The following is a 14,366-nucleotide window of genomic DNA, read 5'->3' on the forward strand; positions in this document are numbered from 1 at the left end:
TGCAGGAAGCCAAAGAAAAATCTGCTGCTCCTTAGAGCCAGTTGCTATTCAAAGGATCAACTAGTATGATGATCTGCGTTGTTGTAATGCCTCCGTCATGTACCGGGACCTTGCGGGGCTGGATGCTGTATGAACACCAAACACAAAGTAGATCCCTGCCTCAGACAGCTTGCAAGCTTACAACAAAAGTACATGAATCACGGAGCAGGCATTCCCTGAGTATCTGTATGGAGGATGAATAACATTTAAACAGCTTAATTCCTCCAACGCCAAGAAGAACAGGAGCGAGCGGGATTATCGCCTCCTTTTATTGTGAGGTTCTTTGTGGTGTTCAGGCCTTTGGGAGAGTCAGGCTGGCTGCCCACATTTTTTTTTTTTTAATTCTATTTCCTCTTGAACATTTAATTAAAGAACCTGCAGCGATTCCTTTGGTCCCAAGAAGGACTTTAATTTCTTTTGAAGTGCTGGCTCCATTTCAGATGCCTTCTGCATGGCTCTGAGGCAAGGCAGCGTGTGCGCAGCTGTACCGTACAGCTCTGCGGCACTCAGAGTTAAACTTCATTGGGGTCTGGAGAGTTTTTTAATCTCATGGTGGCACTTTGTGGCCTTGAACTGCAGTCATGGGCCCCACAGGGCTCAGCGCTGGACAAACACCAGGTGAGGATCTCATGTTGCCAGTGAGACCCTCCGGCATCACTGGAAATTCAAAGTGGTAACTTTTACCGTGTGATAAAGTTACTCTGGATTTCTTCAAGGCGTGACTTTCCCTGGATCTGAGTGATGTAGGTACAGAGAGGAAAGCGAGTTCCTCTTGTGCAAGGGGCTAGATCCCCCTCTCCCTCCCCAGTTCTGCTCTTTGCTCAGACAAAGGGTTGGTCACACAGGGAGGAGCAGGGAGAGGAATGGGTCAGCAAAGGGACCCAGTCAGGACCAAGCAGTGGTGGGGCTGGCTGTAGCGGCCAGTGGTTCACGGGGTTAGCTCAATGCAAGGGACAAACTAAGTCTGCCGGAGCATCCAGAAGGGTCTGCTGACCCCAGACAGGCGTGCAGCTTACATTAGCAATGATAGGAAGTACCAGCCAGGTTCACAGCCTAGCTCTGATGAGAACATGGAAATGACTTCCTCTCCCCAGCCAGGAATTTCCCTGGAGAGAAGGAGTCTCCCATGGGAGTGATTGCAGTGCGGTCAGTTGTAGAGCACCCCCGCTTGCAGGCCTGGGGCCGGGGTTGCAAGGAGCAGAGAGGCAGCCTCGCAGGCCTACTGGGCTCTGAGGCTGGGCTGCCACTTGGCTACCCAGCCCTTGACCGCCGTGCATCCAAGGGGAGCAGGCTGGAGGGAGAGCTGGCAAGGACGTGGTTCTCCTGGGCTTTCGTTCCCCAGCCTCAGCCCCGAGCCCTATGTTGGATTAGCCTGACAGCTCCCAAGGGATCTTTACAACGTCACTGGGGTACAAGGAGGCTGTGGGCAAGTCCCCAATGCAAGCTGCAGAGGGGGACTGCTCTACCATGCAAGGATCCCCCTCCACAGAATAGATCTAGGAGCTGGATCTATTCTAGGTCCGGGGGCTGGGATCTGCTGGGCTGATGCCAGGAAGCATTGGGTGGTTCTAACACAGGGAGCAATGGTCCCAGCCTCCCCAGCTCCCCTCCTTCCGGGTTGTTTTCAACACCTGTCAGCAGGAATCACTGTAGAGTGGGTTTTGGTGCATATTTTCTCTCCTTTGCCGACAGCCTGTCAGGAGACAGCTGCGTCCCAGAATGCCAGCCCGGCATGTACCTCAGCAGAGAGGCCAGGAAGTGCGAGGGGTGCCAGGCCAGCTGCCAGACATGTGCAGGTATGTTCACTGCCCGCCAGCCGCTCCTCCAAGCACGGTGCCAACCCTCTCCACTTGTGAGCCATTGACACTGCAGGCACATTGACGCTTCCCAGGCTCCGGGTGTTGTGGCATCTGTTGTGCACAAAGTAAGTGCTTTGTGCCAATCAACCCATGAAGGTGGGATCTCACTCTCCATGCAAAACCCAGCTCCACAGCGACTGCGACCCTGATCTTTGCAAGGGTTAGATGGGAATTAGCGCCAGGTGAGCGATACAAGTGTCGCTTCTTTTTTTATTGCCTGTTGTGGGTCATCTGCGTGGCAAGAGGTGGAGGCCTCTGGCTGGCCAGCCCCAGCCAATCCCTCTGGGGCAGGCTGGGGGGGTCTGGAAAGGGCCAGTTCTGGGATGGCAGGAGGGACATGGTCAGTTAGGACTCAGGCAGCCCAGGAGCCTTTGCAACACAGATCGGTGCAAGGAGAAGGGGGGTGGGAGTTGCAAATGCTCCAGTGGTAGCACAACATCTCTGCCTCTGCCTCTGACTGACGGATGCCTCCGCAGAGCCCAGACAGCTGCAAACCAAGGCCCGAATTCTCTGTTGGTCCTAAGCTAAGTTTGCACCCCCATTTCTAGCTGGAGTTCTTGATACAAGCAGCTCCAAGGACTGCTGACCGCCCCCCTCCTCCCACTGTGGGCCATGACAGCAGCTCAGAGGCTGCCACCATCTCCTAGCTCCCCAGCCTCTCCCCTTAACCCAGGGGCTGCAAGAGGGGCTGAACAGTGCTGTTTTGCCGGTCCTGTGCTCCCGTCTTACTTGCGTCGCCACTTTGGTTGTCTCTGTGGAGCAGAGCTGGTGTGCAGGGGCCACTGGAGGGAACAGGTGTGGGCCCAGGATTCAATCTTGCTTGGTGCTGGGCTGACCACCCCTTACTCTGGTGGAGTAGGCAACTTAACAAGCAAAGGTAGCAGGGCTCAAGTCTTGCCATGGCTGGCATCCCTTTGTCAGCAGGGCTAGCCCCTTGGCTGGAGCTGCTGACCTGTGGCAGTTCAGCCTGGTGTGAAGCTGGCTCTTCCATAAGTGCATTGCCCTGGCTCCAGGAGCCTGAAGGCAGCTGCCGGTGGCTACCACTGGTGTCTCCAGTGTGCTTTGGAGCTGCCACTGCTCAGGCGTTGCCAGCCCTGCTGCTATTGCAAGACCATCCCAAGAACATTGTCAAGGCGGCACAGCTCTTACAGCTGCCAGGAATCTCCCCATTTGGTCCTACTTATTTTGTCATGGTTCTTTTATTCTACCCTTGTTTCAGATTAAAAATACCCATTTCCCCTATTTCATTCTTTTAATATTGCCAGCATTTTCCTAATGCCTTTCCTGGACAGCTTTCCTTCCCATCAGCTTTCCGAGGTTGCTCTGCATCCCTTTTTGTTATTTGCCTTTTTGTTTTGCAAAGGTCCAATTATTTTGCATTGTTAACTTTGGCATGTAGTCTTGAAAGCATCTCCTGATCTGATGATAATATGATCTCCAGACAATTTGTGTTCTCTGGCTTGAATCTCATTTATCATACACGGTTAATTTCCTAGGACTAAGTCCAAAATATTCATTGATCTTGTTAGAAAGCATGTAAGGGAACTGACTTTTAATCCTTTAAGAAAATTTACCCCCTTTCTAATTCTTATTCCAGTCAGCGTAAGTGCAGTATGCCGCATTCATTTTTCTTGCTTTTTCACGTTTCCCTGGCTCACATAAGTGTTTCTCGGCTGGCTTTTGCTCTGGGTATGGAAGACCTTTAGTTAATGTTGTTTTAATCAGTCGGCAGTCTGTTGCTCTAGTTCTTGCATATCGGTGCTGGGGAGAAGCGAAGTAGGTCTCTTCTCCTTGGTTTTAGAGGTAATCTCAGCTGGCCTTCCCTTCACCTCATGCTCTCCCCCTGCTGCACACCTGAAATGCAGCCTTATACAAATACAGCTGCTAAGACCCTGGGAGGTGGGAAGGGTGGGAGGCGGAGGGAAGTGTCATGCTTTAGGGCACAAGCTGGTCTTCCTTGCAGGGGTCAGGAAGGAATTTCTTTCTTTGTCCTTATGTAGATGTAGCCAGCTCCCGGGCTGTTGCAGACAGGACACATGGTCTCTGTGGAGCTATGCTGGGAGTGGGTGAGGAGTGGAGTGGGAAGGAGAGGGAGTGAGAAGCAGAGACCCAGAGAGGAGAAGGGACTAGGCAGAGATAGGGAGAGGCACGGTGGGCACGGGCTGCAGCAGTAGGTGCAGGGCTGGGAGGGAGAAGGTTTGCTGCAGAGAGGACGTGCTGTCCTCTGTCTCTCTGCTCGGGCAATCTGGCAACCAGGGCAAACGTGGTCAGAGATGGTGCAGATCAGAGGCTGCCTGCACCCAGCTCTCATTCAGCCGGGATGCTCCTATAAATGTCAGGCTGCATTTCAGTGCCCAGCCATGCTTCCCTGCAAGGCTGCGAGGTGACCTGGGCCCTGGCAGGGCTGAGGGCAAGCATGCAGGAGCCAAGGAACCACAGAGGAGCTGGCACCACTGTTTCTCCAAGGCAGGTTGTTGATTCCTCCGCAATTTTTGAGTGCACAGCGGAGTGCTGCATAATCCCTCCGGAGTGGTCCTCGCTCCTCTCTGGTCCCGGCCTGCTTGCACAATGTGGCAGTTATCTTGGGAGCTGACTATAATGCTTCACTTCTCCCTTATACTCCCTAGAGCCAGGCAAAGAGGAATGCGTGCCATGTGCCAAAGACTTACCCTTGCACGAGTGGCAATGTGTCCCTGCCTGCCGGGAGGGGTTTTACCCTGAAGAGATGAACGGCATCCCTCAGAAACTCTGCAAAAGGTACGGTGCCCTCCTCTAGACTTTCCCCTTTAAAACTGGCATGATGGAGTTTGCTGTGATCCAGTCTTAAGAGCTAGCTGAATAAAGCCATGATGGGTGCGGAGCCGCGATGAGCCATTTCACAGGGAACACGCATCAAAATCTAGGAAAGAGCTTGCAGGTGAAGCTGTTTAGTGGACCAGCTAGGAGAAGTCCAACATGCCCTGAGTCCTGTTGAATCACATGGCCTTCACCTCAAGTGAAGCTAGTGGAAAGAGTCCAGGTGCATGTTGCCTGGGGACCAGACAGTCGTGGTTTTTAGCCCCTCACCAGACCCGGGCTGATGGGCAACGCTGGTCCTGTGGTACAGACGCAGGACTGAAAGAGGCTTCCTGGGCCATTGAGGCCAAGCCGGTGAACTCGCACATAATCATTTCCCTGAGGAAAGCCTAGACTTGCTGCTTCCAATCCTGACACACGCACCAACACGGCAGAAAGCCAGAAACCCCAGGAATACTCTGTAGCCTGCCCTAGCCAAACGCAGGGGAGGAGGTGGCACTCTCAGGGTCCTGCCCCTGGAAGAGCAGGGAAATTGCTAGTGAAAGGTTTGGCTGGGGTCATGTAGTGAGTCGCTTTCAGAGCTAGACCTAGAGCTCAGACCTTGTATTCCTGCCTGGTGAATCAAGCCTGATACAGGATGATGCTGGGTTTAAGTGAAGGGAAGACACAGAGTGCAGGGTTTGCTGCCAAGTGCAGTTACATGGGCTCCGTGTGCCATCACCTTCGATAATACACCACCTGGTTCCTATGTAGCACTTTTCACCTGGGCTATGCTGGCTATCTAGAGTCAGTATTATTATGATGCTAGTCCAGCCAGTGAACATTAGAACGTCTTTAGGCGAAGGCGGGTGCATCTACACATGCCATTAGTGACCAGCAATAAACTGCGGAGTTTATTGCTCCACAGTTTATTGCTCGTAGGAAGCTCCTAGGAGCACAATTTACACGTGAACCACACTGTAGTACATTGAGCGAGATTGCAGCAGCCCCGGCTGGTAGGAGGGCTGGGGGGTCAGCCTGCCGGCCTGGAGCTGCTCCAGCCGGGCTCATTGTGCTGCAGAGGAGCTGGCTGGGGCATGAGGGTGCTCCAGTCTGGGGCTAGCCAGCAGGCAGCCCCTGTGCCCTAACCAGCCAGCTCAGTAGTTACAAGTCCTACCCTGCTGGGGAGTTTATTAGTTTCCTGTGCCCTATTAGGGGAACACATGTAGATGCTGAGACATTAATTAGTCAACTGCACAGTAAATGTCTCATGTGAACGTGCCCAATCAGTATTATTATCTTGAGTTTAAAGATGGAGAAGCTGAGCTAAAGAGAAGAGAGGAGGAGTTGTTCTGAGGATAGTTTGTAAATGTAAGTTGCTGCTGTAACCCTCACGACTGAATTCAGACCCATGCAGTTCAGAAGCCAAAACTCCTCCTTCACCAAGGAAGTCTTCTATGAGATATTTTCCATAGTAAACAAGCCTGGGTCCAAACAGTTTAGGGTCCTCCCTCCAGACAATTCCTGTCCCTTTCTTGGTGCTCTCCCTTTGAAGTACAGAGTGCTTAAAGTGAATGTATTGCTGGGGAGTCAACATCTGGAGTGAGTCAATATCTGGGGTGGGTCTGTGGGATAACTAGTACAGTCTCATTGCCCTGACATTGGAGGAACCCCTTGTAAGTCAGAAGGCTGCTGCAGTACCCGTGTCTCTTTGTGCTGGCCAAGGTGACACTCTGTGAGGTGGGGGATATCTGTCCATTAAAAACTGAGCAGGGACCCACCAAAGCCATTTTTGGTAGGAGAGGGGGACTCATAGAACCATTGCTTCAAAGCCAGACGCACACTTGCAAGTCAGAAACCCTCGGTAACATGCCTTAGGCAAAAGCAGGGGAACGAAGGCACCTCTGCCCATAAGTGAATGTGAAGCAGGTGGAAGACGCCAGTCTCCAGCCCAGTGTCTTATTCTCTTTCTCATCTGTTCAAGTCTCCCAACGAGAGACGAGCACGTTCAGTGTGCATGCAAAGGGATACAGATCTGTTGTCTTCCATGGCTGAATTGTGCCTGGACACTGAAGTGTTCCTAAGCACGTTATCAGAGCTGTCCGGCAGCCTGACATGTTGGAATGGGCGAGCTGTGGTCCCAGTGCTGACTGGGATCATGTGTGTGTCTCTCTGTCAGGTGTGACAGCAGCTGCTCAGTCTGTGAAGGTTCGGTGGGGAACTGTGTCAAGTGTAAGGAAGGTTTCAGCCTGCTCCGGGGTTCATGCGTGACCAATGAAACCTGCATCAATGGTACGTACTTGCCTGGTAACCCAAGATACTAGTTCCTGGGCTCCAATTTAAGCCCCAGTAGCACAAATGAGGTTTAAAGCTGCCTTCAAGGGGAATGTGGAGGTTCCCCTCTACTGGCATCTGGGGTCCCTCAGGAGGGTCAGCACTGTGTATCCCACTCCACCATCTCCTGCTTCTCAGGGCATGGCTGGAGCAGGCTGCACTCTGGTTATGCAGAGAGTGGAGCTGTGGCTGCTCTAATATGTCCTGTCTTGGCATCTTCTTGCCTTGCCATCTCTCCCCATTCCTTGGTACATCTGAGAATTGAGTGTCTACTCTGTCGAGCAGGGCCTTTCCCCGTCTATGGGTCTGTGAAGTACCTTGGATATGTCAGGGCTAAAAAGGTACTAGATGATGCTGTTGATGACGATAAGCTTTTCTGGAATTCAAATGAAACAGGATTTGGAATCAAACCAGAGAGCAGATGAGAAAAATGTGTAGGGACCATGGCAAGGGCCTTCAGGTGGATCTTTCCAAATTGACTGCATTTTGAATCCTCTTACTGTCTTCAACAAAAAGCTCCCAACCTTTGTTTCTCTCCTCACAAGAGAAATAGGGTTAATATAATTGCTTTGGGTGCTGTGATTTCATATTTGTGGAATGACCTACTAGAATGAAGTCAAATTGCAGAATTATTGACCTGTACATTTTTCAGTGAATAGCACTGTAACTTCTCCCATCGTGGCATCTGCCTGATGACTGCAATAGAAACAAAGGTCACCAGGCAAGACTGATAAGTGTTTGCTTATAGCTCGGGTACACACAAGAGGTTGCATTTCATTATATCTTCTATTTGGGCTAATTATCCCATCATCACAAGCTTTCTTCGTTCCTTCATTAAAAACCAGTGAAGGTTCTCTTAAAAAGTGACGTATTTTCCATTCTCTCGCCTCCGGCAAGGGGATGAATTGCACTGCTAGCTGCAGGAGAGAGTTCATTTGTTTTGAAACTTAACCTGTTTCCTCATTTTCTCTTCTTTCGGATGATGGCCCTGCAGCTGACAAGAATTTCTGCGAGGTGGGGAAATCCAGCAAGCTCTGTGAGAAGAAGCTGTTTGTACTGTTTTGCTGTCAGACGTGTCTCATGGCTGGATAGAGCTCAGCATCTGCCTCCAGGAGCTCCTCCGTCCTGCAAGTCCAATTTTGCCAAACCTTGAGGACTAAAGTTTATTTTTACAGCTTGGGCAGAGTTTACAGGGTACCGTCCAGCATCTGCTCCTGAGTTTGACAGCTTTAATATCACTGTCCATTGGTTTCTATAGCAATATGTGTAGTAGCATCTGGTCTGGGTAAGATCATGTTCTTAATCATTAAGTCTTAAAAGATACTAAACAAATGGTGATATTAATACTCTCAAATACTTCTTGTGAATGGGGACTGATGTGGGATCCAGATGCCGAGGCCTGCTTCTTAGCACAAGTGCGTCTGATTCAGCCTTTCAGAGTGTATGGCAGGAGCTCACAGCTCAAAGGACACAGGTTTCTGTAGCTCAGAGAAGGAGAAGCCATTTTTGGTTCAGTACTTTTATGCTAGCTAGCACCTGATATAAGTCCTCATTGCAATATTTTTATGCTCTGTACAGATATAAAGTGATGAATTGGGTAATCTGCTAGATCAAAGCTCTAAAGCAAACTTATTTGAGCTACTCTTTGGTTCCAGTTGCTGTTTGTTTTTGTCCAGCCATAGATTTAGCTGTAAGTGGAGAGTGGAGGACCAAACTCAGAGCTGGAATGAGTGGATGAGTGCATCTGACCTGCTCACCCCGGTCTGAAGTTAGCCCAGAGTGTCTTCGGACATGCAGTATTCCCTGCAGCAAACCCAGGCACCTGCCCAAAGGGACTGTAAGCAGGCACCCACCTGAACTAGCATGGGGTCACTGGATACATGTTTTCTTCCAAAGTCGCAGGCAAGTCATTGCCAAAGTCAGTTCTAATCAGTGAAACAAGCTAGATCTTTCCCATCTTGCTAAATGAGATGTTTCTTCCTATTTGTATCTGCCTGCATTTCATATCACAGCCTCTTACATATGCCAACGTTTGCTGGGCTCACACATCTCTCCAGTCAAGTCCTCCCTGGATTGACAGCAGAATGACTTTCTTAGGCATCCATTTCCCAGAAAGACATTGCAATGGTCCAGCCAAGAAATGCTCTGATTATACAGAACGGGTCTGTAAACTGGATCAGAATCTGTTTGCTCCGTCTCTGACTAGTACATCACACCATGTTTATGTAATTATGTTTAAAATATATTGGGCTACATTGTTTTAAAGAGGGGGTTTTTGTAATAACTTATACAGTCATTGGTTTGCTCCATACACTATTTTTTATGGGGAGCAGGGAATCTTTTGTGTGTCTCTCATCCTCCCTCTCTTCTGTGACTGCTATGTCAGACCTTCCAGATAAGTGCTTTTCACCAGGTATATGTAAACGATACATCTTATGTTGCATGTTCTTTCACTGTTAATAGTCCAAACAAGTTAAATCTTGTGCCAGCAAAATTCACAGTAAAGACAGTCTGTTCTTTATGAAGTGAGAATAATCCTTTTTTTTTTCTATTTCAATTATTTGCATCCTGCCTTGGCTTGTCCACTAAACCTTACCTCAACCCAGTGAACCGGTGAGAACTAAACTATCCTTGTTCCTAAAACAGAATGGATCCATCACCAGATAAAGGCAAAGCTTCTAAGAACTGGCCATTCCATTAATAAAATATTTACAGTCCCAGACAAGTGAGTCTGTCCTCTTTCATGGCACCAAAGTCAATGAAGGTTTTTATTTTTTATTTTTTTTTGCCATCCAGACAAGAGTTACATCAAGGGTGTGATATTTCTGTGATATTCTTGTATGTTGCTGCACAAAGAAGCTGGACTGCCTGAGGTCAAAAGTTGGTTCTGTAAGAGGGTCATCTACAGAGAAATGCACTTCTGCAGGGATGCACAAACCCACTCTCAAATACCCTATTTGCATATACTTCCTTTAATCTGGAGGCTTACAAATTGCTTTACAACCTATTGTATGAACCTGACACGGCATGGCAGCTGGCCAGTCGTGCCGGGGAGAATTTAGGTAGGCAGAGCGAAGCTACCGAGGCTGCAATTGGACCAGGATCTGGAGATGAATGCCACTGCTCCTATGAAAAGTGCCTTGTGACCTTTATTGAACACAAGTGCTCAGGACTTTCTGGAAGCTGTAGGGGAAGAGGGGCAGGGAACAGATCTGAATAAACCCTGTATAGATACTCTTCCCCTTAGCATCTGCTCTCTGATTACTGGGCTGGGTGGACCAGTACTCTGTATCTCCTGTGAGCTCACCAAGCCTGGCAGTTCATCCGACTGGGTTCACACCTGAAAGATGGCATCTCCAGCAGTATACGTCGCTCCTTAGTATCATGCTGTGTCATTGTTTCAGAGACAAAACGGGTTGCCAGCAGTGTTACCTGCTGCACCTCGGCCTCTTTCGCTCCCTGTCCGGGCACCTTATTTTGTGAGATGTTGGGATCACAGTGCATGGTGCCTGCAACTGTGAACAAAAGGAAAGTAAAAGTATTACACTATCATTGCAATCAGATGCCCTTCTGCTACGATCTACCCCCCCAAGAAGGAGATGGATGGTAGTCTTTAGCTGGGATAGTCCAGGTGTACTGTGGCTATAGGGCTAGTTACCGCACAGCAGAAGACTCGTGGGAAAGTCCCACCTCATTTTCCTCCACGCTAAATTGTTCATACACCAGTCACCGTTCTGCCTGACTTCAATAGGACCAGGATGTATAAACAAGACAGAGCGAGCTACTGGCAGGCTGGAGGGATCCCTGGATAGCATCCGGTTTTGTCAACCTTTTGTGGGCCTGTCTGCCTTTCTTCTTTCTTCTCTAAAGCTGTTAGGAAGGGCAGACAGGGAGAAGAATTTATGTCCAAAAATATTTGTTTGTCATTTTTAATTATGGGCTTGGTGCCCAGAACACAGCGTGAATTTCTTGAGCTGTATTTTATACTTTTGAAGGAACTAACAAATCAGCACTTGCAGAAAGGGAAGTGGCCTTCTCAGCAGTGTGCTGTGGTGCATTCACAGATAGTTATCCACACTGGTGATATAATTTGCTGTGTATTTCTCATGTATTTTGTAGTTGCGCACTCGGTTATTGTGTAGTTTTCTACGTTGTTGTTGTGTCACGTATAGGAGGCATTGGGAGAAAGTAACCTGTGGATCAAGGGCACCTGATGAGCTTGAGCTTTAAGTGTTCTGGCTTATGTTGGTTGAATCTTCATGTGGGCTGTTTCTGTAGTCATATCCCTTGTGTTGCTCAAAGGATGCTTAGCCTGAGGCCTCCATAACACAACTGAAAAACGCAGCTTGGTTAAGATAACCCGGCACCAGAACCCCGGGCGTATTAAAGATTCCAGTCCTGCCTCCCACTTGAACAGATCTCTGTCCTTGCAAATATGACCCAATTTCAGACATCTGAACAAAGGGCTCAAATTGTACTTTCTTCAACTTCTCTGACGATCAGCTTCTGGGGGGGTCTGTGCAGTGTAAATGAGGACGCAGGGGGCGGGGGGTTGATGATGGTACATAGTTCTTTTTCCCTTCCCCCAGAAATCATTTTCGGAAAGTAATAAAATTCCGATTATTTATCCAAGCTATTGCAATTGCTTGCTCAGAGCTATTACAGTCTCTCAGACACGGGTGTGCTCAGAGGATCAAAGTGGCTCTGTCCTCAAGATAAATGCATATTTAGGCAATTTATTAAAGCGCATTTCTCTCCGGTCTCTTGGCACCAATGACAAATCTATAATCGCTGTTTTCTGGAAAATCTTCTTAAAGCTGCCTAACCCATCTTGTGCCTTTGAGATATAAGGTTATGTGCACAGCCAGTTGGCCCGCTGTGGCTATGAGATGCGGGGTGGTTGCTACAAGCAAGTGGTTTGACTTTACAGGGCAAAGGAGTGCTTCTTAAACGCTGTATAGTGGACCTTAAACTTGGTGGCACATAGTGTAACCCCCATCCTGTGGGTAATAACAGAACAGATCTATATTCTGCGAAATATATGTTCTACCCAGAACATATATATGCAGCCCCTGTCTCCTAGGAGTTTAGAAGGTATCACCTTATCAGGGTCCACTTAGTTTTTCTGACCAAATCTGACTTCAAGCCGGCATTTGCTATGCTGCTACAAGAGTCCCTGAAGCCAGTTTTGATCCTGGAGTTAAACCTTTCCATGTGTAAGTATCCCCCGCTCTCACTCCTACCTGAATGAAATGTGGAGGTTTGCACATACCTATCCTTACTAAATTACTGCGTGCTGGTATTTTAGATGTATTGCCCCAATCATAAAGACTTAATTTTTTTAATAAAACAGCCCAGGTAGCATCCAGCTACAACCTGCATCCAACAGTCTTCCCCATCCCCTGATGCTGGGACCACTGTAAGAAGGTGTAACCAACTGGCTGGATTGTAATTCAGAGAGAGTCCGTTGACAAACCATCCAGGTTCCCTCAGGACTTGATGTTGCCAAAACCTCTTAGGGGAAGTGTGTCAGCATTAATGCACCGTGCGGCACGGCTTTATACTCCATGCTTGGAGTGTTAGAAAACTTTTTTGGACTGCACAAATATTACAGTTGGCAAAGCAGGTCTCATGGAGGCAGTTCAGGACAGAGAGGTGCATCCAGAAGTCGCGGTCATTCTACCCGTTCTACTCAAAGTCCACAGGGCAGTTGCGTTGTTTTTCCTGGGCCATGCGAACAGAGCACCGCTGACATTTGGCAGGGTGTTGGCATGTTGGGGCCTGCTGTGGCTTTGGCACCTAATCTCTGCTTTGCTGGTGTGCTGCCAACCCCCAAAAATGTCTCCTAATCAACATGTCATCCACATTGTGGTTAGGGCATCACAAATCATTCACAACAGCCAAACCCTGTCAACAAATCGGAATGCCCTGGCCAAGACAGACAGATGTTAATGGTGTCCTGGAGGGGTAGAGAGTACTCCTTACCATCTGCACATATGTCTGGATTGTCACAGGATTGCTCATACTCAGTACTTCCTTCCCCATGTTGAGTGCCATTGACACAGTCATTCCCACTGAAAGTCTTTGACCTTCCATCTTGCCTCTGTCCCAGTGGGCAGATTTGCTGCCCAATTCTGCTTGCAGTGCCGTAGACTTCACTCCCTTTGAAATCAGCCAGACTTGCCCGCGATGATGGAGCGCAGCAGTGCTCGTCTCACAAACAGGGTGAGCTCACTGGCATGTGCACCGAATGGGAAAGGCCTTGTCTTGCAGTCAAGGTTCTTTGGGTAAATCTGATATCTTTTATTAGACCAACTCAGATAGCTGGAAAAATTCTTCTTTGCAAACTTTCGGGTATAAATACCCTTCATCGGGCTGAGGAAGCAGCTGTAGTTGGTGTGTGCTCTTCCTGGATGAAGCATCAAACTTCTTGCAGTGGTGTCGTTATGAAGTGGCCTGTTTTACCCGATCAGTTCTCATGGATTTGTGTTGATGTTGTTGGAACTATGAATAAAAGAGCCAGGCTGTCCACCCCGGGGGCCTGGGAGTGCTGCTTGAGGGATAGGAAGACAGTGGAGAATGATCACAAATGAAAGTGTCCCCTGTGTGCAGGAGTGTGAGGAGGAGTAGGCATGGAGGGATACCAGCAGAGTGTGAAGGTCTCTGTTGGCAGCATCCTTTGGAGATCACTGCCAGCTGGTGCAAGTGAGAGCAGCCCCAAGACTCTCACGGGAGCCCCAGAGGCGGGCTGGGCTGCACAAAACGGTGCCGTTCCTTTGACTTGCGTTTTGACGTTTCCACGGAACAGCATTTCATTTTGGATTTCATTTTGATTTGAAACTGCTGTTCTATTTTGTTTCGTTGAAACAGTTTCGCTGTTTCAACGCTGTTTTGACGTTTTGCCCATAGGCTGTAATGGGGAAGCTCAAAACAGCCTACAACTTTGCCATTTCTGGCCTGATTTGGATGTAACGTGCAGGAATGGTAGCCCCTTCTGCAGGCATGAAGCCTGCCAAGTTCCAAGGAGATAAGTGCAGGGGTTCAAGAAAACTGCACCTCAAAGTCTTGAAAGCAAAACTCATGTCACGTGTATGTGTTAAGCCACAGTGGGGTCAAAACTGCAGGCGTGCTAGCCCCTGCTGAGGCCACTGTTCAAGGAGATACAGGTGCAGGGGTTTGGGGGAAACTGCACCTCAAGCTGCTGACAAGCAAAATGTGTGACATGGGTGCCACTGTGTGTGTTAAGGCACAGCAGGGTGAAGGCTGCAGGCCTGCTAGCCCCTGCTGAGGCCATGAAGCCTGCCAGCTGTCAAGGAGATCAGTGCAGGGGGAGTCTGGGGCCTTGCACCTCTGGCTGCT

The 14,366-nt window shown here is 49.1% G+C and overlaps 1 protein-coding gene across 1 annotated transcript in view; it reads left to right on the top strand.

Moving 5' to 3' along the window:
- Positions 1-8,648, top strand: part of PCSK6 (proprotein convertase subtilisin/kexin type 6) — a 153,382-nt gene extending 144,734 nt beyond the window's left edge. Inside the window, exons 19-22 of the mRNA XM_019503812.1 lie at positions 1,732-1,835; positions 4,526-4,655; positions 6,853-6,965; positions 8,002-8,648. Coding sequence (XP_019359357.1) covers positions 1,732-1,835; positions 4,526-4,655; positions 6,853-6,965; positions 8,002-8,099 — 445 coding nt within the window. The 3' untranslated portion in view covers positions 8,100-8,648. The remainder of the gene's footprint in view (positions 1-1,731; positions 1,836-4,525; positions 4,656-6,852; positions 6,966-8,001) is intronic.
- Positions 8,649-14,366: the final 5,718 nt, after the last annotated feature.

Source organism: Gavialis gangeticus, unplaced genomic scaffold, assembly GCF_001723915.1.
Source record: "Gavialis gangeticus isolate Ggan-Ray unplaced genomic scaffold, GavGan_comp1, whole genome shotgun sequence".
NCBI lineage: Eukaryota > Metazoa > Chordata > Crocodylia > Gavialidae > Gavialis > Gavialis gangeticus.